Genomic DNA, 25,074 nt, shown 5'->3' with positions numbered 1-25,074 from the left:
TGAATATGGAGTGGTTAGGTGATTTTACTGAACGTTCATATGAATTGAGAGAGAAGGCTCTTCTTAGTTGCTGGGTCTTTCAACTACCAATTTAACTAATTAGCCTGCTTCTTGAGTTTATTGTCAAGTAAGTTTTATTATTTCCCTGTCACTAATCGTTTTGAGAAAAGTCATTGTGTTTTCTCTTCCAGTCCCTTCAGCGGCTGCGCAGGGAGCATGGTCTTGGGAGTGGTACTTGAAAGAACAGAAGGCGGTCGCAGCACCTGTTGAGCTGTTTTCCAAGGTCAGCCACTGAAGGACTTATATTTTTGCAAGGAAGCAACACTTAAGAGGTTTAGTTAAAATGAAATGACTTTCTTAGATAGGCCATCAACTTATTTGAATTATTTGTAGGCTCTGCTGGAAAATGACCCCACAAACCTAATCAGAGCTTTAGTGTTTCAGAGTGGGCTGGAGCCCAGCGCCGCCACCTGCCAGCTCTGTGACCTTGGGCAAGTCATTCAATTCAGTTTTCTCATCCATGAGGTAGGAAATGTTCCCTACCTTTCTCCTTGGGTGGTTGGAGGACTAAATCAGTTGTACCCATAAAGGATATAGGATGCAATGTGCATACTATAAATGCTCAATAAAGTGTTAGGTTTTACTTCTATTAGCCAGTATTACCTGCAGTTAGAGGGATCTGTTTGGATGTGTTTCTAAGAGTGGTGAGTCAAGCAAGATGTTAGAGAAGACGTTGAAACCCCTGAATCCTGGCATACATGACTAGAAAGGTGAACAGAGCAGCCGGTGTAGACTTCCTTGACCATCTGCTATCAGCAGGGCCTTACAGGGCCTTTACCCAAGACACCAAATCTTCTGATAGTCTTTTTGTTTTCTTGGTCAGAGTTTTAGATGTTTTGGGGAAATTTATATGCATCAGATTTGCCTTATCACTTTACTTTTTTTTTTTTTTTTTTTGTGAGATGGAGTCTGGCTCTATCACCAGGCTGGAGTGCAGTGGCATGATCTTGGCTCACGGCAACCTCCAACTCCGTGGTTCAAGTGATTCTCCTGCCTCAGCCTCCTGAGAAGCTGGGATTAGTGCCACCATGCCCAGCTAATTTTTGTATTTTTAGTAGAGACAGGGTTTCACTGTGTTGGCCAGGGTGGTCTCCATCTCCTGACCTCATGATCTGCCTGCCTCGGCCTCCCAAAGTGCTGGGGATTACAGGCGTAAGCCGCCATGCCCAGCCCATTTCTTTACAGCAGGAAACTACAACTTTTTATTTGGTTTACTTTTCATGACATCTGTTGAGTTACATCTAGTATTTGTTAGCGTGTGAAAGGGCCAGCATTTGTAATCCTGGATATGGCAGTGGGACAGGGAAGAAGAAGTATAGCAAAGAGGAAAAGAAAGGGAAACCAAATGCAGACCCCTCGTGTTCAAGAAATGATGCATGTCCTTTTGTTGTCTAGGTGGTATGCTTCACTAACAAACAGTATGAAGGTCATACCATGGAAAATGAGAACATCTAGAGCAGTGTTCTTAACCCAGCCTTTGCACCATTTACTTCTGTGAGCTTTGGAGAGCACAGCGTGGGTCTTCCTGAGACCTACTAAATCAGACCCTCAGGGGCTGGGCCTGGAAATGTGTAGCTTGAGAACCTCCTGCATTCTTTGTGCAGGTTTGAGGCTGATTACCATAGAAGGTTTCAGAACTGTGCCATTTCTGTCTAGGAGTCAGGTCCATGTTTCCCCACGTTGCTTTCACCTGATAAGACTTAGGGGGTTTCTTCCATCAAAAGGTGCAAGCTCAGTAAGGTAAGGGATTTTCCTTCATGTATCCCGGCAGTGCCTGCTGTGTTGAGTGTGCTCAGATGATCAGTCGCTGTTGAGTGACTTCTAGGGAAACTCTTCTCGCTTCTGAGTGTAAAGATCTCTGAAGGTGGTTGGCTGGGACCAGGGCAGTTCAGTGTAGCTCACAGTCGCCTTGCCCTTTCCCTGCTGCCCCTTCCTGCCCTTGCCACGGGGCCACTGCAGGTTGGGAGGGTAGAACAGAGTGGGCTGAAACTGGAGCTGCCTGAGAACTATCACTCAGAGGTAGCGGGGTCAAGGTCCAGGATTTGAGGTTGAGCCAAAGAACATAGGTAAGGTTTGTGCCCTGATGGCTGCTGTGGCTTAGGAGTCACACCTGTGCTGTGTCCTCAGATTAGGGTCCCAGGGCAAGGGTCCTCTCTTACACACACTCTCACACACACACACACACACCCGCCGCCAGGATTAAATCAGATGTTTGGGTGTTAAGGGTGAAGTGTGTGGACTACTTATCAGAGCAAGAAAGTTTTGGCTGATGGCAGCCAAGTGCTAGATTCCCTGTCCAGCTCCTGTGTTGCCCCACATCTCAGCCCATCAGTGTATTAACATTATTCTAGAGCTTCTCCTCTAAGATCCATCAGCCAGTGCAAGAACAGCTGCAGGACTGAGAATTTCTTCCTCAAATTTTCCCTCATGACCTGGTGTTAACTAAAAAAAGACCAAAAGGGCAAATGTGGGATTTCTGTTCCTGAAATAAATCCTCATGATGGTATTGGGAACGGTGTAATCATAGGCTCTGGGTCATGTAGCTTTCCCCCTTGACTTTATAGAGAGATGACAAAAGAAGTGCTGGAAGGCAGTAAGTGGGAGGAGCACAACATTGTGGGACATACAGACAGGAGTGGGCCCCCTTGGGAGGGTGGAGAGAGTTGGAGAGACTCTTTGAGGGAGGTGAGTGGTGAGCAGGTGATGCACCCTTTGATGATTCTTTGGCTAAGGACTTTCTCAAGCTTTTGAACTCTAATATTTGTCATCTCTGAAAGTAACAGCAAAGCATTAGTGTGTGAGAAAACAGACATGTTTGACATGTTGGACTGCCTTTCTCTCCAGTCATAATCTAACACTCAAGCTGCCCACGTGTTTAAGACTCTGTGTGTGCAAAGTGCCATGTAAGACTGGCCAAAACACTAAAGAACGTATGACATGGTGTCTTAGGATCTTGCCAGCTAGTTGGGATATGATATGCCCATAATAACACAGCAACAATTTGAGGTAGAATGTTAATTGCCCACAAGTAATGAATTTATTAGGCATTCCATGTGTGAGATGAGACCTCATTCAACCCTGAATGAGGAGAGAATTAAGCTCACTAATTATTACGTCTGATTTGCCCTAATAACTAAAGAAGATGCTTGTGTTCAGGATCACAGTGTTACTCTAACTTGAATTTATATTTTCAGATGAAATAAGCATTGTCTATAATTAAAAATAGGTTTCAATATAATCAAAAAGGCAGATGTTTCATGCCACCTTTCCAAGAAGGAGCATCAGACTGAACTCAGTTTTATATTGACATTGTGCTTTTGACTATTAATGTTCATTTTCATTGTGTAAATATTAGTATAATGTTGTTCAGGTCAGCCAGCTGAGATGGAACCCTTCAGCTTTTGACACTGAAATGTTGAAAATAAAACTTAATTCTGTGCTTAGAAAACCCTAAAGATTCTAACAAAAGGCTCCTGGGACTGATAAATGAATTCAGTAAAGTTTCAGGATACAAAATCAGTGTACAAAAGTCAGTAGCATTTCTATACACCAATAACGTTCAAGCTGAGAGAAAATCAAGAACACAATCCCAATTGCAATAGGCACACACAGAGAAAAATATCTAGGAATACATTTAACCAAGAAGGCGAAAGATCTTTTCAAGGAGAACTACAAAACATGGCTAAAAGAAATCACAGATGACATAAACAAATGGAAAAACATTCCATGCTCATGGGTGAGAAGAATCAATATTATTAAAGTGGCCATACTGCCCAAAGCAATCTACAGATTCAACATTATTCCTATCAAACTACCAATGTCATTTTTCACAGAACCAAAAAAACTTACTCTAAAATTCACAAGGAACTAAAAAAGAGCCCAAATAGTGAAAGCAATCCTAAGCAAAAATAACAAAGCCAGAGGCATCATATTACCTGACTTCAAACTATAGTGCAAGGCTACAGAAACCAAAACAGCATGGTACTGGTACAAAAACAGATACATAGAACAATGGAACAGAATAAAGAGCCCAGAAATAAAGCTGCACAGATACAGCCATCTTATCTTTGACAAAGTTGACAGAAAAAAAGCAATGGGGAAAGGACTCCCTATTCAATAAATGGTGCTGGGATAGCTGGCTAGCCATATACAGAAGATTAAAACTAGACCCCCTACCTTTCACCATATACAAAAACTAAATCAAGATTAATTAATAATTTAAATGTAAGACCTCAAACTGTAAGAGTTCTAAAAGAAAACCTAGGAGACACCATTCTCAACACTGGTCTTGAGAAAGAATTTATGACTAAATCCTCAGAAGCAATTACAGCAAAAACAAAATTTGACAACTGAGACCTAATTAAACTAAAGGGCTTCTGCACAGCAAAAGAAACCATCAACAGAGTAAAGAGACAACTTACAGAATGGGAGAAAATATTCACAAACTATGCAGATGATCTAATATATCCAGAATCTATAAGGAACTAGATTCAATAAGCAAAAACCAATTAACCCATTAAAAATGGGCAAAAAAAGAATGAAGGAGATGGAGCAGGAGAAAGGAGAAGAAAAAATAAAAAATAAAAAATAAAAAATGGGCAAAAGACGTGAACAGACACTTCTCAAAAGAAGACATACAAGTGGCCAACAAACATAAAAAATGCGTAACATCACTAATCATCAGAGAAATGCAAATTAAAACCACAAAGAGATACCATCTCACACCAGTCAGAATGCTTATTATTATAAAGTCAAAAAACAACAGATACTGGCAAGGCTGCAGAGAAAGAAAGGCACATGGAGTTGCATGTTCATCGCAGCACTATTCACCATAGCAAAGACATTGAATTGACCTAGGTGCCCATCAGTGGTGTCATCCTCTTTCCATTGCTGTTCCTGTTCTGTTTCTGACCCTGGTCTGAGTGACTTCTCATGGGTTGTCTCTCTCCGAAATTATTCTTCTGTGGCCTTTGCAGTCCTGCCTGTGGTAAAACAAATTATGCAATTTTCCCAAGAGCTCAACATGTCGTTCCCTCCTCCCTGTGGCCAGGTGCACACCTGCTTTCCCCGGGGACTCTGCCTCCTAGGTGCCTGTGTGCCATGTCCACTCCTCCTTCAGGGTGCAGGCAGGCCTAGCCTACTGCAGCTCCCAACCACCCCTTTCTTACCCTATTTCCACTTGCATGCCCAACCCTCCCTTCTTGGTGATTTATGCAGTCGTATCACTGCTATTTCCACTCTTGCTGCCTCAATAGGGTGTGTGTGCATGTGTGTCTGCTCACACTGTTCACCTCCCTCTGCTCCCTCCCCTCCTCTACCCTCTCCCACCCAGTCCTGTTCTCACCCTGGGACATTCCTTTGCCCATGTGACAGTCCGTCTACCTCCTAAGACCTTGGGTGCCTCCACGCCAGGAACCAGTGCCCCCTTTTCAGTTCAACCCATCTGCCTTCGTGACCACACTGGCATAAGTCACAGTTGAACCTCCTCTGCAGTGGTAAACTTTAATCTCACCATCTGATTTTGTCCACTGTCTTTCCAGATTTTTCTGTCCCTTATTGTTACAGCACCACTTTTTCTTTTAAGACTTGTAGTTCCTTTGTTGTCTCCCTCCTGGCTTCACATTTTCCCTGGCCAGCTCAGCCCAGTTCCTTCATGTCAGCCATTCTCTTGCCAGGATCTTCAGTCCCTTCCCTCCCTGCTGTCCTCTCCCCATCCATGCCCACCGCAATCCCAGCTCCTGACTAATGCATATTCACTGCCTAACTTCTCTACCCCAGGTGCCAAGCACTGCTGAGTAGGAGCCATGAGGCCTTGCAGATAGCTGTGGCCCTGCAGATGCACAGCCTCAGCGTGTAGGCATTGTCTGGCCGTCCTTCTGTGTTGTTAGTCTGGGCTCTCTCTGCTCCCTAGGAAAGCAGGTCTATGCTGGCAGGCATCTTTCCTCCCACCTGAAGCCTTCAGTCCCTTACTGCATGTGGTGAGACCTTCCACTGCCCCCTGCAGACCAACGCTCAGCACACCTCTTCCTGCCTCTTTCCCCTGTGGTCCTGGAAGCAGTGTCCCTTCTCTCCAGCCTCCTGCATCTGTGCTCTGCATCCTTTCCATTCCTCCCTTTCTAGAGATCTTACTCCATCAGTTATCTCATGGCCTGCCTCTAAGTTGACGTTTCTTCTCTTTTGAACATTTCCTTTTAGAGCCGGGCGAGGTGGCTCATGCCTGTAATCCCAGCACTTTGGGAGGCTGAGGTGGGTGGATCACCTGAGGTTGGGAGTTAGAGACCAGCCTGACCAACATGGAGAAGCCCCATCTCTACTTAAAATACAAAATTAGCCGGGTATAGTGGTGCAGGCCTGTAATCCCAGCTGCTCTGGAGGCTGAGGCAGGAGAATCACTTGAACCGGGGAAGTGGAGGTTGGGGTGAGCCGAGATTGCACCATTGCACTCCAGCCTGGGCAACAAGAGCGAAACTCCATCTAAAAAAAAAAAACAAAAATAGAAAAGAAAAAAGAAAAGAAAAGAACATTTCCTTTTAGAATGCAAATATGCTTAAGTTTGTTCCATCTTTATGAAAAAATAGTGTCCCTTGGTTCTGCATTTTCCTCCCTAACTCATCTCCTTAGTCCAGACTGGCTTCTTGAAATTTTAGACTGCATTTTCTCTTTCTGGATTTTTCTAACTTTCTTTCCCACCTCCAGCCTCCGCAACCTGAACTTTGGGTCAGTTCATCCAGCTCCTTAACTGCCATCCCACTGAGTCGCAACACAGCTCCTGCGCCCCCTCCCGGGTCTTTCTCCTGGTCTTCACGCCTCTTCACCTGGAGGGCAGGCAGACCTCAGAACATCCAGACCTTTCAGCCCCCCTCGGTGGGACCAGCTCCCGGGGCTCTGTGTCCCTGTGAAGGACTCTGTGCTCGGTTCCCCTGCAGCCAGCTTGTTCCACCCTCTCCTCTTCGCTCTGTGTATGTTTGGCAATCTAATCTGCTCCAGCTTTACCTCATAATTGTTCTATTGCTACTGTCACTCCGCAGCACTACTGCCTTCATTTATGGTGCACCCTGGGTTTTTTTCCACATGCGTTTTTACAGCAGTTCCTTAAACGATTTTTCTCTGTCCAGGCTGGCCCTACCTTTCACCTTGCCTGCACGCCTTGCCGGAGGGATCTTTGTGAATTGTGGTTTCTCTGTTTATCAGTTGTGTACTTAACACCTCTGGCTGCTTCTTGTGCCATTCTATGTGGTTATGTGTGGGTGTATTTTGTCTCTCGGTGAAATTGTGATCTCCTGGAAGCCTGACTTGGGTTTCTTTCTTCTTGTTTTAGTTCCTCTCTGCCTTCTGGTTCCCGGGAGAGGTTTGTATTGTTTGCTGGTGCTTTTACCTGCACTGCCTCAGTAAGCCCTCCACTGCTTCCCCTCACTGTGTGGAGGCACCTCCCTGACTCTTAGTTGATTTAACTGAAAACAGCAGATAATATCACTTACTTCTCAGGGATTTTCTTGAAGAATTCCACATCGTGTATATCAAGTGTCCAGCATACTACAGTGTCTGGCATATACATGACTTTCTTAAATACAAGCGGTTCTTAAAATCACTCTCTCGTCCCTTGCTTTTCCCACTGCCTTTTCTCAGCCCCTCTTGGTAGCCCTGTGTGCTCTGACCGCCGACCTCCCATTTATTCAGAACACTAGCCCAGCCTGGCCTCCGCAGACCTTGTGCTTGCCAGAACTTGCCTCGGTTCGACCACAGTCCTCTATCCTTCCAGCCTGGCCTGCCCACGGTGGGTGTTCCTGTCTCTGTCTCCCGATCTGCATTTAAGAGTGGGTGCCCAGCGGGAAACCCGCTGTCCTTGGAGAAGAATCCTTAGTGGGTCACGTTGTTCCCAGCCTCCTCTCTCCTGCCTGATGACTCACGAGCTTTATTCATGATGAAACCAGAAGTGGTTCCTCATTTCATCCCCTTTCTCTCTAAACAAGGCACAATCGTGGCGTTCCCACCTCCCCCTACTTTCTTGTCCTGCTCTACCTTCTTCCCCTCTTCATAGCTATTATTATAATCTAGTATGATTTCAGAAAGAAATACTGTATGTCCTGAAAAGGAAATTCCAGCCTTCTGCAGGATAATAGGGTTGCATTTATTTTTGGGAGGGGCTGGGGGTTGTTGGAGGAACAGAGGCACCTTCCTGGTTTAACCTCCTAATTGTCCTAGAAACAAGACAGCCTTATTTGAACACATTCCTATTCTCTCTCTGTCTTCCTTACTTGAAATCTAAGTAAAGGGAATTCACCCTACCCCAAATTTAAGTTCTTCACTTATGCCTGAATTATATTTTAAAAATGGAATTTTTCCATCTATGCCTATACATTAAATAGAATCTGAAAGATGTGCACATATGCATTTTGTTTTTGATAGTCTGAATTTGTATTTAGCCCTGCAGGTGCAGGAAGATTGTTCTGTGGAAATTCCTATTTGTTAAAACTCCTTGTGAAACTTTGAGATACCCAGAACCTTTCCAGCCAAAAGAGTTTAGTCAGATACCAAGTGTTTGTGCTGTGAACATGCTTCCAAATTACTTGGCAGTCACTGAGAACACTATCACTGTTTTAATATAGATGCTTCTTAGTACTTTAAATATTAATCATTAGCCAAATGATGACCATGTCTGGCTTTTTAGTACTTTTGTAAAATGTAGTGAAATATTTTATGCATTCTAATATGCTTGGAACCAAATTATAGCCTGAGTCTATATCCTCTTTTTAATTGCCTAAACTGTTTGCTTGTCTACCTATTCTTTTTTTTTTTTTTTTTGCCTTTTATATGTATTTTGTGCCTCCAGTTTTAAGGTAACTTCATTGGTATTTAACAGTACTCCCAGGGGCAAAAAAAAAAGCATTTTTTGAAAGAATACTGTGTGCATTATATTGAGATGTTTGGTTGGAGTTTAAATCACAAGGCATATCGAGACCAAAGAAGGAACTGTATTTTAAAAATAGAGTGTGGCCTTGTGACATGAAGTCGTTTAAGATGATTACTTGCTGGGGCTCTGAAGGGCAGAAAGAATTTCCATTCATGTTCATTTCCCATAGTTTCTAAAGGTCTAAGTTGTGGGGCAGAATTGAAGATACATCCTGATGTGGTTCAGATGCTTTTCCTACATTTAGAATCTGTGTCTCTGAGATGGTGATTAAAAGTACCAGGGCTGCTGGGAAGTAGTTGAGCAGATCTGAAGTCTGGAACCAGGCAGTCAGATCAGGACTGCTTTTTAGTTCCTGGTAGGGGTATGAAGCCCCTGTAACAGGCTGCTTATCTGCAGTTCCAGCTGGAAGCTGAATGTCAAGTTCAGAGCTCTTCAGAAGGAGGAGAAATCAAAGAAGAAAATGGTGGCATTCGGAATCAAGGGTAGACATGACTTCTCGTTTAATTAAAGGAAATATGTATTAGAAGTATCCTTGTCTATTTTCTCTGGGAAGAGTTTAGTCATTGGGGGAAAAATATGTGAGTTTATTGTTTCAGACACTAGACTCAGAGGATTTGTGGAATCCATTCGGTGATGGCCAGTGAATTATCAAACAATTTGAGAAGTTATTTTAAAAAGTTCTTTCTATGCAGTCCTGTATTATGAATGGTGTGGGTTCTTTTTCTATGTTCATAAATGATCTTTGCTGGTCTAAGGTTGCCTAGACCTAGTGGTGTTTTACCTGCTCCAGTATGTGCTTTGTTTTTGTTTCTGAGACCATAATTCAGTCAGTGGTTAGGATGCACATTAAAATGTTTATTATGCAGCCAAATTTCTTACTATCAGTAGCTTCTGGGGAAATGAGGATTTTGCAATTGAAATTCTAGCAGAATGGATTCACAAAAAGCCAATAAGAACTGCATTCACTTAACTTATTAAAGCATATTTTTGTTGAGCCCTGAGTTCTGTTTCTCTATTTGTAGAATGCCTCTTGCTATATAATCTTGGCAGCAGTTTAGGATTCTAAGTTCAGAATTAATCTATGAAAAATGTTCAAAATAACAAGGAAGTAGTCTCTAAAATGAAAGTTTAAAAATACACCATCAGCCATCCTTCACTGCCATCTTAACTGCAGCTTTGTAGCAAGTTCTGTTTAATTATGTAGGTGATGATTTTCCCCATCAGCCAAACAAATAGATGGCAAAAAAAAAAAAAAAAAAAAAAAAGGTATCACTTTGAAAAGGCGGAATTTGAAGCATGCCTTGCTGCCTGGCCTGTATCCCCATGATGAAAAACTGCAGTGAACTGCTGTGTTCTGCGTACTGAAGTCTTCCAAATGTGTATTATTTAGTCAGTGGGTTGATTAATGACAAATCCCCTTGAAGCGTAGCCATGTGGCTCTTAATCTGTTTTTGTGTCTTAGACCTCTTTGAATATCTAATGAAAGCTATTGATACTATCCTCAGGGAATTAGGGTATCCTTAGGGAATAATAATATCCTTGAGGAAATGCTTTTATCCATTTGCACCCAAAATTTTGTATAAAATTCAAGAGGATTCTAGAACGCCTGAAGACATCATGAACCCCACTCTGACTCCACTATTAAAAACAGCTATATTAAGGTGTAATTTGAGCAAGAATAGAAAAAGAGGCAAATGTGTGTATGTGGTGAGTGTGTGTATGTGTATTAGTGTATATAATATTTTAAGTTCTCTGTTTTCTGTGATTAAAACAAGAGAAAGCCAGAAGAAAATCTAACATTCTTATTAAGTGCCACTGTTAACTCAGGTAAAAATCATAAAGTTTCTCAAGGAAAAAGCAAGGAAGGAGCTTCGTAAACTCTTATAGTCTTCCATTGTCTTGCAGTAAATAGACTTTTATGATGAAAGGATTTATTGCAAGTTTCCTGGAAGAACATTGGAGCTGTAATAATGCAACAGAAAGTTGGAAGGATGCAGCCTGTGGTTGTTCCTGAGCTTCCCATGAAGTCTTTGAAAGTGTTGATAGATATCATTACCATTATCAAGGTGAAAATTAGCATTATGGAAAATTTGATAATTTATTTCAAGCCTGAAATGTGGGCACCACCTTAAAATCCTCTGCCTCCCTTGTCCTCTGCCTCCAGCCAGGCATCAGGCACTGCCCATTTTACCCCCTAAGTATGTACTGAATCTGGCCACTTCCCCCATTCGCAGTCCTACTTGCACTGGCTGAGGTCCTCATTATCACTTGTCAAGGCTGTTGCAACTTTCTAAATGTAATAGAACTTGGCAGTTAAGTGCACAGGTCAACGGTTGAATTTGAATTCCAGGTTTTGTATTGACCAGTGTGCAAACAGAGCAATTTGTGAATAACTGTGAGCCTTAGTTTCTTCATGTGTGAAATGGGGATTGTCAAAGTTCCAGTATAGGGTTTTTTGTTTGTTTGTTTGTTTTGAGACGGAGTCTTGCTCTGTTGCCAGGCTGGAGTGCAGTGGCGTGATCTTGGCTGATTGCAACCTCTGCCTCTCAGGCTCAAGCGATTCTCCTGCCTCAGCCTCCTGAGTAGCTGGGACTACAGGTGCACACCACCACACCCAGCTAATTTTTGTATTTTTAGTAGAGACGGGGTTTCACCACGTTGGCCAGGGTGGTCTTGATCTCTTGACCTTGTGATCTGACCGCCTTGGCCTCCCAAAGTGCTGGAATTATAGGCGTGAGCCACCGCACCTGGCCCCAGGGGGTTTTAAGGCTTACGTAGTTGACTTAGACACTGTACATGGCATATGGCAGATTCTCAATTATTGGCAGATACTTAAAGCCTTTTTAACATCTTCTACTTCTAGTCTTGCCACCTTTCTAATCAATTTCCCACACCGCTGCTAATAAGATGCAAGAATATTTTTTTGCATCTTTTGCTGGTGCTTTATCAATTAAGAATGAAATAAAATTTTCTTAGCAGGACATATGAGTTTTATCATGGCCTGCATCCTGCCTGCTCATTTAGTGTCACCATCACTTGATTATGTGTATGTGTTGATTTTTTAAGAATTACTATGTCATTTAACATTTTTAACAAGACAGAAGGGTATAAAAATAAAGGGGTCTCTCTCTGTCTGTTCTCCTCTCTAGATGAACCATTCAAAATAATCTGATGTAAATCTTTCTAGATTTGTATATATGTAGTGATGTAGATATGTAAATCACGTTTATATAAATAGCTGTTTGGTGTTTTTTCTTTTGATAAAAAATGACAACACACCATATGCTTATCTAACACTTGCTTGATATTGATTATGGCTGTCATTCTGCCTCGGCAGATCCAGTGATGTGTCTTGCTTTTTTCCTTTTTTTGAGACAGAGTCTTGCTCTGTCACTGAGGCTGGAGTGCAGTGTTGCGAACTTGGCTCACTGCAACCTCTGCCTCCCAGGTTCAAGCAATTCTTCTGCCTCAGCCTCCCAAGTAGCTGGGATTACAGGTGCCCACCACCATTCCCGGCTAATTTTTTGTATTTTTAGTAGAGATGGGGTTTAGCCATGTTGGCCAGGCTCTTCTTGAACTCCTGACCTCAGGTGAGCCACCCACCTCGGCCTCCCAAAGTGCTGGGATTGCAGGCATGAGCCACAGTGCGTGGCCTGTTTTGCTTTTTTTAAACAGCTGCATTGTATTCCATGGTCATGTCTATTACCTCTCCATCTAAAAGTATTTTTTGTGTATGATATTGTGGTGGGAATCTGCCTTAACTGTTCTTTCCAAATTGGTAGTCATGTGTTCTGATGCCATCTTCTTTGCTCTGCAGTCTGCAGAGCCACCTTTATTTATATTAAATCCCCACATTTAGGAGTGCCTTTTATAGACTCCCCATGGCACTGTATTCACACTTTTGGCAGCTGGGGATAACTTAATGGCCATAGGTGGTACATATTCGACCACCAATTTTAGATATTTGAAACATTTATTATATTTATAATTATGAAATAAAAAGTTAAAAATTATGAAGTCTTTAATTAGCAAGGGGGATGATGATGCTTATGACTTTTGGTAATGTTCTAGCATCCTGACCAATCACTCAAACAGGAAAGCCAGATACACTTACATTGTGGCCCTGGGCATATCATCTGTAAAATGTGCATAATAACACTTACTGCATAGGGTTTTTATGATGATTTAATGTGTTAATATTTGTAAGTACTTAAAACAGTATCTGGCGCAATGTTAAAAGGCATTTATGTATGACTTGATAAAGGATGGCTGAGGCTCTGTAACTATTCCTTCTCAATCTTATATTCTTCCTTTCTCTTACTGAGAAAATTGTATCTAACCATTCTAGGTTTCTGGCTACAACAGCAAGTGTTTGGTGGTTTCTCATACAGTTCTCAATCATGCTGTTTATTCAGACCAAACATAAACTCAGATTCCTTTTGCTTCATCAAATGCAGAGTCGACAAGACTCTCACACTCAAAACCTGGCAGGTTGGTTCTCCCTACTTTAACGAAGCCTGCAAGGGCCTTCCTAACTTTCTCTTTGGTTGTATTCATCTTGGAAAATACTTCTTCATTCTTCATGTTCTCTTCTGTAGCATTTGAATTATTTTTGACATTACTGATAACATGATTGATTTTTTTTTCCATTGAGTGAAGAAAGTCATCAAATTTTGTCAAAGAGTGAAATTCTCTGTGGTCAAGCTGTTTATATCACAGTTCACCTATGTAAGACTTCCTCATATCTCACCCTTCAAATTTAAAATAGTGACATTTTGTCCCCCAAGGGACACATTGGAACAATTTTAGATGTGGAAGATGTTGCTGAGATAAACCATTTGAGCAGGCTGCTGAATTCATGGCAAAGGCCTTTGTGTAGTAAGAAATTTTGTTTTTGTCATCTGCATATAAAATTCCTCCTGTGAACATCTTTCCCTTTGAGAGCCATTGTGTGAAGGTTTAGAAATTAGTGGCCTGAGGTCCTTGCCCAGTTCTTTGTATAGCATATTAAAACATGTGCCTCGGTGGCCAGGATTTGATTGCAGGCCCAATTTCCCCCACCTTTCTCAATGCTGAATTAAAATAAGGAAAATATTGTTGACTGCCTACCTGTGCCTTTGAATAAAATAGAATATCGAGGGGCATTCAGTTGGAATCTTGCATTTATATCACTTGAGCACTCTTCTGTGATACACCCCTAGCTGATGCTTTGCTAGCACTGATGGCCGCAGGCCTTCCCCACTCTATTGTGGTTCACAAAATAATCATGACAAAGCATCATCTATTCCGTCTCATAATGTGGAGTGGATGGCACACACATATAATAATTATTGCTTTTAGGAATTTCACCAGTAGCTTGTCTTCAGTTTCTCTAGGCATGGTGGTGGTGTTTTTTTTTTTTTTTCCTCATGTTATGGCTCATTTTACAAGCATTTTAAATAATAGTATATAATTTGTACCTGCTTTTGTCAAGAGGTGTGGAACTTTGAATAATGTTTCTTTTCCTTTATTAGTGACAAAATAAATCAATTTCATATGAGAAAATGTTATTTTGTGGCTGTTTGGGAAAAGAAAATGACGAAGCAAAACACCTTAACTTTTGTACTCAAGAGCACTGGCTCTTCTTTGGAAACATCGTTGGGGCCTTCCATGGCCTCTAGCCAGGTTTCGTTTTGCCTGTTTAGTTGCCACTTCTGTCCCTTTATGTGGAACACACAGCTGGCAGGTTTTCACAAGACGCAGGTCCTTAGTTGTACTTGGCTACTAAACTGGCTGTGTGACCTAGAGAAAGTTTATTCACCCTTCTGGGCTTGAGTCGATCTGTAAGTTTTTCCAGGTCTCTGAACCTTACGATTTTTTATGACTCAATTTAATGGGCCTATTGTTTGCTTTAAGTATGTGATTCTAGTTATCCTTTCTTACCATAAAATATAATCTTATAAGCACAGTATCAATTATATTAATTAAACATAAGATTTTTAAAAAGCAAAAAATTTTTAAAATCTGTCATGAATAAACCATTGAACAGAGAAGAGAGACTGATGAAAGGCAGTGATATTTCTCACTAAATGTTGCCTTTCAGATTGTTAAAATGAACGTTTTATTTTTTATTTGAAACCCTCCAAGAAATGCTGAGTCGGTTTTAGCTATGTAATGTTACTTGCGACATTATAGAAAGCTCCCAAATGTTCCATTGGGAAACCAATTTGAAAGGCTGACAAGAGTAACATTGATCATCTTCACTTCTGGCTGGGAAGTATTGTCAATGTCTCAAATTTATCAATCATGTGTGATAAGACGATATAGTTTGCTCAAAATAACACTGTTTCCTCCCCACCCCTAATTTTGTAGGGTTTCAGTTTTGTTAAAACATGAACAATGTTCTTTCAGTTTCTATGGCTTCTTAAGTTTCCTCTCAGCATTAGTAATATTCTCTCCCTGTGATCTACCTTCTTCTTTGCATTTTGTCAGCGTTGTGTGCATGTGTATTTGTATATGTGTATGGCACTTTTGAAGTTAACTGAGAAATTTCAAAGCAGTGAACAGGAGGTAGTCACACAAAACTTGTTAAATACAATCTGCTGGAAAACATAGTAGATGTGAGAATAAGGCTGGGAGAGTTAAACACACACATGACATTTATTTTTGTAGAAATAAAATATTCCTGAGAAATCATTCATTCTTGCCATTTCATTTTGGGGTTTGTCATCTTTTAAGTTTTTCCTTAGAAGCTTCTAAAATGATCTCAGAATGCAAGAAAAATTTAACAATATTTTACAAGCCAATTCATAGGCTTTAAAATTATTTCATGCTTACATAAAAAAGGCTTGCATCCAAGTATAGAAGAAGGTTGAATGAGCTGTGTACCTATACACAGTGGAGTACAATGCAGCTGTGAAAAAGAGTGCGTAATAGTTGGGAACAGACGTGGAGTGGTTTCCAAGAGACATTAGTAATGCAAAAAGCCACATGCAAAAGAGCATGTGTAGTATGCTGCCTTTTGTGTGAGAAAGAAGGGGAAATAAGAAAAACCTACATATAACTGCTTATCTTTACAAAAAGAAGTTTCGGAAGCATAAACCAGAAAACAGTGAAGTTGGTGACCTCTGCGAGGTGATGTGAGGAAATGTGGTGGATAGAATATGGGAGGAAGAGAGTAACTTTTGCTAATTTTAACTTTTGGAAGCATGTTAATATTCTACATATTTAAAAAATCATTAAGAACTGAAAGCAAATTGAACAAATTTGAACTCAGTTGTATTTCAAATGGATATTGTAACTTTACTGAAGAGAGAACAAATAGGAACCCAAGTAGTTCATGAACGCAGTTTTTAACTATATACTCCATTCTTGGATGACACAGGAGGGAGGGAAAATTGCAAAGAAATCTTGAACTTTTAAAATAGGTTTTCTTATTATGACAGTATGGGTAAAACAGCTCTGAAATGGTAAGAGACCCTGTAGGATTTGGTAAATAAGTAAATGTGTCAACTTTGTTCAAGGAGAAACACAAAGTGGATGCAGGAGGGCAGAACAAACCTTTTGAGGAGGGATTAGACTTAGACATATCTGTTTGAACTTATGATTTATAAAATATATATGTATGTTTGTATGGGTATACATGTGTACATCTCTATGTATGAATGTATGTATATGTGCATTTTGTATGTAACTAGTGAAGAAATGGGACAACACTGTGATTGAATGATCAAAACTACCATCACCAGTGAGGGACAGAGAGACATCATGTGCCTCTGGATGTGATACCCTGAGAAGGGCACAACACATCCATGAAGTATTCTGGCAAAAAAATGTACTACCTGAATCAAATCTTGAGGAAGCATCAGACAGACCCAAAATGAGGAATGTTCTAGTCAAAAAATCAGAGGAAGGGCCTGTAATCCCAGAACTTTGGGAGGCCAAGGTGGGTGGATCACTTGAGGACAGGAGTTCTAGACCAGCCTGGCCAACATGGTGAGACCCTGTCTCTACTGAAAAAATACAAAAAAAAAAAAAAAAATTAGCCAGGCATGGTGGCACACGCCTGTAATCCCAGCTACTTGGGATGCTGAGGCAGGAGAATCGCTTGAACCTGGGAGCTGGAGGTTGCAGTGAGCTGAGATGGCACCATTGCACTCCAGCCTGGGTGACAGAGCGAGACTCCATCTAAAAAAAAAAAAAAAAAAAAAAAGATCAGAGGAGGGGAAAGTCTGCATTCTTAAAAACATGTCTGTGCTATGCAAGACAATGACACGGTGTGGGAAAAGTTTCTGATTAAGGAAGACTGAAGAGCCTCGTCAACTCATAACATCCGACCCTAGACTGGCTCCTGCTTTGCAGGCGGTGTGTGGGGGTGAATGTTGGGAAGCATATTGTTGGATAAATGGACAAAATTGGAATATGAATGGAAGATTAGAAAAAGTATTGTATAAATGTTAAATTTACAGAAGTTAATAACTGAGTTATGGTTTTGTAAGAGAATGTTCTATTCTTAGGGAAAATACACTACTCTTAGGGAAAATTATTTTGGGGTAAAGGGCCTTCAAAATGTTCAGAAAAAAATTTATGTCCATATGTTTCTCTATCTATGTATATGCTCACAGAGACTTATGAGAGATAGAGTAAGTACAAATGGTAAAGCAAAGCAGGTGAAATGTAACAATGAGTGAATCTAGGCAAAGGCTGTCTATGCATGTGCTCTCTACACTGTCTTGTTGTTGCAACTTTTAAATTTCCCAGTGGAATAATTTTTTTTTTTTTTAGTTGGAGTCTCACTCTGTCGTCCAGGCTGGAGTACAGTGGCCCAGTCTTGGCTCACTGCAACCTCCGTCTCTTGGGTTCAGGTGATTCTCCTGCCTCACCTCCAGAGTAGCTGGGATTACAGGCACGCATCATCACACCTGGCTAATTCTTGTATTTTTAGTAGAGATGGGGTATTGCCATGTTGGCCAGGCTGGTCTCGAACTCCTGACCTCAGGTGATCCACCTGCCTTGGCCTCCCAAAGTGCTAGGATTACCGGCATGAGCCACTGTTCCCGGCCCCTGGAATAATTTTTAAAAAGAATAAATTTTAACCGCAAAATAGGCATTCAGATGTTAAGCAATATTAAATAATAATATAATTAGTGATGAAATGCAGCTCTAGATCTAATAGATCTAGGTTCTAGTCATCATTTTCCATTAGTATATGATTATTTGCAATTAACAATAAGCTGACTAGTAATGCTGAATCTGTTCAAAACTGTATGCTTAAAGAAAATAATGATGAAACAATGGGGTTTTCTAGATATACAATCATGTCATCTGCAAACAGGGACAATTTGACTTCCTCTTTTCCTAATTGAATACCCTTTATTTCCTTCTCCTGCCTGATTGCCCTGGCCAGAACTTTGTCTCAGCCCAAAATCTCCTTAAGCTGATAAGCAACTTCAGCAAAGTCTCAGGATACAAAATCAATGTACAAAAATCACAAGCATTCTTGTACACCAATCACAGAGAAACAGTGAGCCAAATCATGAATGAACTCCCATTCACAATTGCTTCAAAGAGAATAAAATACCTAGGAATCCAACTTACAAGGGATGTGAAGGACCTCTTCAAGGAGAACTACAAACCACTGCTCAATGAAATAAAAGAGGATACAAACAAATGGAAGAACATTCCGTGCTCATGGGTTGGAAGAATCAGTATTGTGAAAATGGCCATACTGCCCAAGGTAATTTATAGATTCAACTATCCCCATCAAGCTACCAATGACTTTCTTCACAGAATTGGAAAAAACTACTTTAAAGATCATATGGAACCAAAAAAGAGCCCGCATCGCCAAGTCAATCCTAAGCCAAAAGAACAAAGCTGGAGGCATCACGCTACCTGACTTCAAACTATACTACAAGGCTACAGTAACCAAAACAGCATGGTACTGGTACCACAACAGAGACATAGATCAATGGAACAGAACAGAGCCCTCAGAAATAACGCCGCATATCTTCAACTATCTGATCTTTGACAAACCTGACAAAAACAAGCAATGGGGAAAGGATTCCCTATTTAATAAATGGTGCTGGGAAAACTGGCTAGCCATATGTAGAAAGCTGAAACTGGATCCCTTCCTTACACCTTATACAAAAATTAATTCAACATGGATTAAAGACTTACATGTTAGACCTAAAACCATAAAAACCCTAGAAGAAAGCCTAGGCAATACCATTCAGGACATAGGCGTGGGCAAGGACTTCATGTCTAAAACACCAAAAGCAATGGCAACAAAAGCCAAAATTGACAAATGGGATCTCATTAAACTAAAGAGCTTCTGCACAGCAAAAGAAACTACCATCAGAGTGAACAGGCAACCTACAGAATGGGAGAAAATTTTTGCAACCTACTCATCTGACAAAGGGCTAATATCCAGAATCTACAATGAACTCCAACAAATTTACAAGAAAAAACAAACAACCCCATCAAAAAGTGGGCGAAGGACATGAACAGACACTTCTCAAAAGAAGACATTTATGCAGCCAAAAAACACATGAAAAAATGCTCATCATCACTGGCCATCAGAGAAATGCAAATCAAAACCACAATGAGATACCATCTCACACCAGTTAGAATGGCCATCATTAAAAAGTCAGGAAACAACAGGTGCTGGAGAAATAGGAACACTTTGACACTGTTGGTGGGACTGTAAACTAGTTCAACCATTGTGGAAGTCAGTGTGGCGATTCCTCAGGGATCTAGAACTAGAAATACCATTTGACCCAGCCATCCCATTACTGGGTATATACCCAAAGGACTATAAATCATGCTGCTATAAAGACACATGCACACGTATGTTTGTTGCGGCACTATTCACAATAGCAAAGAGTTGGAACCAACCCAAATGTCCAACAACGATAGACTGGATTAAGAAAATGTGGCACATATACACCATGGAATACTATGCAGCCATAAAAAATGATGAGTTCATGTCCTTTGTAGGGACATGGATGAAACTGGAAAACATCATTCTCAGTAAACTATCGCAAGGACAAAAAACCAGACACCGCATGTTCTCACTCATAGGTGGGAATTGAACAATGAGAACTCGTGGACACAGGAAGGGGAACATCACACTCTGGGGACTGTTGTGGGTTGTGGGGAGCGGGGAGGGACAGCGTTAGGAGATATACCTAATGCTAAATGACAAGTTAATGGGTGCAGCAAACCAACACGGCACATGGATACATATGTAACAAACCTGCACACTGTGCACATGTACCCTAAAACCTAAAGTATAATAATAATAATAATAAAAGAAAATAATGATGAATTGGAGCAAATTATGGAGTCTGCTGTGAAAATGTTACAGTAAAAATAGCAATAAACATTCAAAGGTATCTAAAAATAAATATAGCAAAGTATTTTGGCAGTTTTATGTGAAAATTCTAAAACACTTTTGACAGATAAAAATGATTAGATCAAATGGGAGAGAAAACAAGTTTCTGAATTTAAAAAACTTAATATGGAAATGATTGCTTTCTAAATAGAAAGACTCATTATAAGCAAATAAAACTGTGTGATATAAGCAAATAAGTCAATGAAACATAAGAGAGGGGTCAGAAATAAGACCTACAAGTATGTAGAAACCAGATATGACAGAGCTGACTTTGCCGATCAATTCAAGTGTGGACTATTCAAAACACTTTTCTTGAATGATTTGTTTTCCATGTGAAAAAAGTAGGCCTCTACCTGACACCATAGAAAACTCAATTTCAGTTGTACTACAAAATTTAAATATGAAGAAAGAAACTTCAACAGTTCTTAAAAAATACTAGGGACAGGTGCAGTGGCTCACACCTATAATCCTAGCACTTTGGGAGGCTCAGGAGGGTGGATCATTTGAGGTCAGGAGTTCAAGACCAGCCTGGCCAGCATGGTGAAACCCCGTCACTACTAAAAATACAAAAATTAGCCAGGCCGTAGTGGTGCGCACTTGTAATCCCAGCTACTTGGGAGGCTGAGGCAGGAGAATTGCTTGAACCTGGGAGGCGGAGGTTGCAGTGAGCTTAGATCATGTCACTGCACTCCAGTCTGGGTGACAGAGTGAGACCTTGTCTCAGAAAAAAAAAAAAAAAAGGAAAATACCTATGTAGCTTCAGAGTTAAGGATTTCATAGGCTGGGTATGTAGAATGTATAGAAAATAACTGGTATATTTTACTACATTAAAATTATAAGTTTATCTGCAACAAAGTCACTGTAAACACAGTAAAAGCCAAGTCACAGACTGTGAGTAGGTAATCCATATAATAAAGTGATGTTATCCAGGGTACAGGAAGGAAAAATGGGCAAAAGGAATAAATGGGAAGTTCATAGGACACACAACTTCATGGAGGTACTATTTCAAAGCATATTAACATAATGAAACCATCCTTGAGCACTAACTACATATAAGAACAGTCTTCCATCTTTAGCCACATCACTGAGCTTCTAAACTATACAGTTAATTCTTTCAAAAAATTCTTATTTGGGCTGGGCATGGTGGCCTGTAATCATAGCACTTTGGGAGGCCAAGGCGGGTAGATCACGAGGTCAGGAGTTCAAGACCAGCCTAGCCAAGACGGTGAAACCCCGTCTCTACTAAAACTGCAAAAATTAGCTGGGCACAGTATGTAATCCCAGCTGTTAGGGAGGCTGAGGCAGGAGAATCACTTGAACCCGGGAGGTGGAGGTTGCAGTGAGCCAAGATCATGCCAATACACTCCAGCAAGAGTCCATCTCAAAAAAAAAATCTTATTTGATTTATGTTTTTGACAAATTATAATCATATGTAATCCTGAGGTAGACAGTGATGTTATGCTGTATGTACACAGTGTGGAATGATTGAATCAAGCATACTCACACATCCATCACCTTAAATACTTACCATTTATTCCTCCTTTCTAACTGCCACTTTGTACCCTTTGACCAGCATCTCCCCATTCCCTCAACTTCCAGCCTCTGGTAGACACCATTCTACTCTCTGTTTCTATGAGTTCAGTTGTTTTAGACTTCACCTAGAGGTGACACCAAATATTTTAATATAAAACTGTGATGAAATCTCAGTGGCTAATGTTAATGTCATGAAATTTTGTAGGATCAGTCCTTTCCAGAGCATGAAAATGGTTTTCAGATTGGAATGAGATTAGAAGGCATTGATCCCCGACATCCATCTGTATTCTGTGTGCTTTCTGTAGCAGAGGTAAGAGGTGGTGTTTACTGTCTTGGGCTAATTGCCTAGTGACAGAAAGATAATTTTCTAGAAAATAACAAATTTGTTTGATATTTATTATGAACAAGTTCCAGTGCATTATGGATTTATTTTAGTCAGCGATGGGTGAAACTATGTTTCTTAGTGAATTTTTTTCCTTCTCTGAAGATGAATTTTCTAGTAAGTCCTTCATCAACTAGCATTTATTCTTGACTTAATTGGTAAATAATTTTCACTTGAGGTTGATAACAATCTGTGAATCCCAGTGTTTTTTTTTTAACCTATTAACAGAGACATACTTAGTCACATTTTAGCTGAACTAATGAGAAATGTGTATGAATAATATTAATGCATATGAATTATATATTTATATAAATACATTCACTTTATGAAAATTATTTAGAGTGGAGAGCTCTTGATGAATGGCTTATAAAATGTAATACTTACTAAACATATTATTAAATCAATAAAAGATCTTTATATTTCTGATAGCATTGAACATAAGTCACATTTATTTACTTTACTGATTGATTATAGCTATTAAAGTTGTACCACATGTCTAGAGGATGTATTTCTCAGACCATTTTATTATTCTCTTTATTGAGTATGCTGGATACATATGTTAGAGTTGAAACAAAGCCATGCCTATTTTAGTTTTGCTTTGTACTTTAGCTTACACTGTCTTGGAATATGAATCCAGGCCAGAGGGCAGAAGATAGGGTTGCTGAAGGGAATATTTGACAGGTATTGAATTAATAAGTAAACCAGTAAATTAATGAATACATAAACTGACCCTCAGAGTCCTAGATTGGGTACAAGGGTCACTGCTTTTGCAGAATGCACTATATACCTGTAAGACAGGGTCTAATTTCATTACCATTTTGTCTTAATCAGAGGTCATCCATAAATTTGTTCTTTAATGGAAACATTTGGATAGAAGGGTTGGCTCTTATATGTTGATAGTACTGACAAAATATATGAATATTTTGTGAATTTTGTGTCTACTCCAAATATATGACACTTAACGAATGATGGTAAACTTTCTATCTTGCAGGTTTGTGGTTACCGTCTAAGACTTCATTTTGATGGTTATTTAAGTTGCTATGATTTTTGGACCAATGCTGGTTCCCCTGACATTCATCCAGTAGGGTGGTGTGAAAAGACCAAACATGAATTGCACATCCCTAAGGGTAAGCCAGGGTACATTTACCAACTGGAAAGAGAATCAATTGATATTTCACTTATATTTTAACAATATTTTATGAAATTCTAACAAGAGATCCTGGTGTGGATTGATTTCCAAAATGAAATTGTGTTCCACAAAGAGTAGTAAGACTATAATGGTACCATTTTTAGAAGTAAATATCTTTAAAGAAAAGCATAAATGACTATTTAGGTCAAATATTCTGCTAATGTACAGAGGGCAGAAATAAAATATTATGAAAGCATTTTATTTCATTTTAGATAAAGTTTATTAAACCTTATAAGGAGTGGAGACTAATATTTAAATCATGGTTGAAATGAAATATCTAATCAACGATACTGCAAGGTGAGGAAACTTGGTTCACTGCAAATAACTTGTTTCAGACTTAGGAATCACGGAAAACAAAGAACCATGAAAAAAATCACTATTTTCTTTTGATGGGAATGAAAAATATCATTGTTTTGTTATGTGCTAGAGGAATCTGGGCCAGGCAGATGTGACCAAAACCTTTTCGATTTGCTGTGTGCAAGTGAGGTGGGGATGTGGTCAAGGATGGTGCTGATGGGCTCGTATCTTTGCACAGCAAACTTCTGTACACTGTCTCTGGCTTGGATGTCAGACTGTTCGATGACTGTGGCAACTTCTGGAGTCAGTATACGGTCCTTTATTCCTAGTTATCCACTCAGGGTGTCCCTTGGGATCCTCCCCTGAGGCTGATGGCAGAGTCCCTTGAGGTTGCTGGTTTCGAGGAAGCTGGTGACAGGCTACAGGCTCGTTCATTCAGTAGGTATTTATGGAGTCCTTACCACGTGAGGCACTGAGGGCCAACAGCAAGTAAAGCAATGTCTCTATCTCCACGGGGCTTCATTTCAGAGGAGAAGGATAATGGCGGTGGTTGCAGGGACACTCTTTCAGACAGCATGGGGGAGAAAGGCCTCTCTGTGGGCATAATGTTCCAAAGAGACGTCGGTGAAATGAGTGTGGAAGCAGTGTGGTGTCTGGGTAAGCCATCCAAGAGAATAACAGGAGCAGGCCCTTCACATCCCTTGTAAGTTGGATTCCTAGGTATTTTATTCTCTTTGAAGCAATTGTGAATGGGAGTTCACTCATGATTTGGCTCTCTGTTTGTCTGTGATTGGTGTACAAGAATGCTTGTGATTTTTGTACATTGATTTTGTATCCTGAGACTTTGCTGAAGTTGCTAATCAGCTTAAGGAGATTTTGGGCTGAGACAATGGGATTTTCTAGATATACAATCATGTCATCTGCAAACAGGGACAGTTTGACTTCCTCTTTTCCTAATTGAATACCCTTTATTTCCTTCTCCTGCCTGATTGCTCTGGCCAGAACTTCCAGCACTATGTTGAATAGGAGCGGTGAGAGAGGGCATCCCTGTAAACTAGTTCAACCATTGTGGAAGTCAGTGTGGCGATTCCTCAGGGATCTAGAACTAGAAATACCATTTGACCCAGCCATCCCATTACTGGGTATATACCCAAAGGAGTATAAATCATGCTGCTATAAAGACACATGCACACATATGTTTATTGCGGCACTATTCACAATAGCAAAGACTTGGAACCAACCCAAATGTCCAACAACAATAGACTGGATTAAGAAAATGTGGACGAAACTGGAAAACATCATTCTCAGTAAACTATCGCAAGGACAAAAAA

General features: G+C 40.4%; 1 protein-coding gene across 11 annotated transcripts in view; it reads left to right on the top strand.

The window, feature by feature from the left end:
• Positions 1 to 25,074, top strand: part of L3MBTL4 (L3MBTL histone methyl-lysine binding protein 4) — a 484,756-nt gene that overhangs the window by 159,181 nt on the left and 300,501 nt on the right. For 10 of the 11 annotated variants that reach the window (XM_058438625.1, XM_032152774.2, XM_058438624.1 and 7 more), the window contains 3 exons: positions 192 to 283; positions 22,081 to 22,185; positions 23,249 to 23,384. In XM_058438625.1, the coding sequence (XP_058294608.1) occupies positions 192 to 283; positions 22,081 to 22,185; positions 23,249 to 23,384 (333 nt within the window). Of the gene's footprint in view, positions 1 to 191; positions 284 to 382; positions 526 to 22,080; positions 22,186 to 23,248; positions 23,385 to 25,074 lie in introns of those variants that run through there. The other variant, XM_058438629.1, reaches the window with a different exon arrangement.

This window comes from Hylobates moloch, unplaced genomic scaffold (assembly GCF_009828535.3).
Source record: "Hylobates moloch isolate HMO894 unplaced genomic scaffold, HMol_V3 SCAFFOLD_5, whole genome shotgun sequence".
Classification (NCBI taxonomy): Eukaryota; Metazoa; Chordata; class Mammalia; order Primates; family Hylobatidae; genus Hylobates; species Hylobates moloch.
This window is presented reverse-complemented; position numbering and strand designations above follow the sequence as displayed.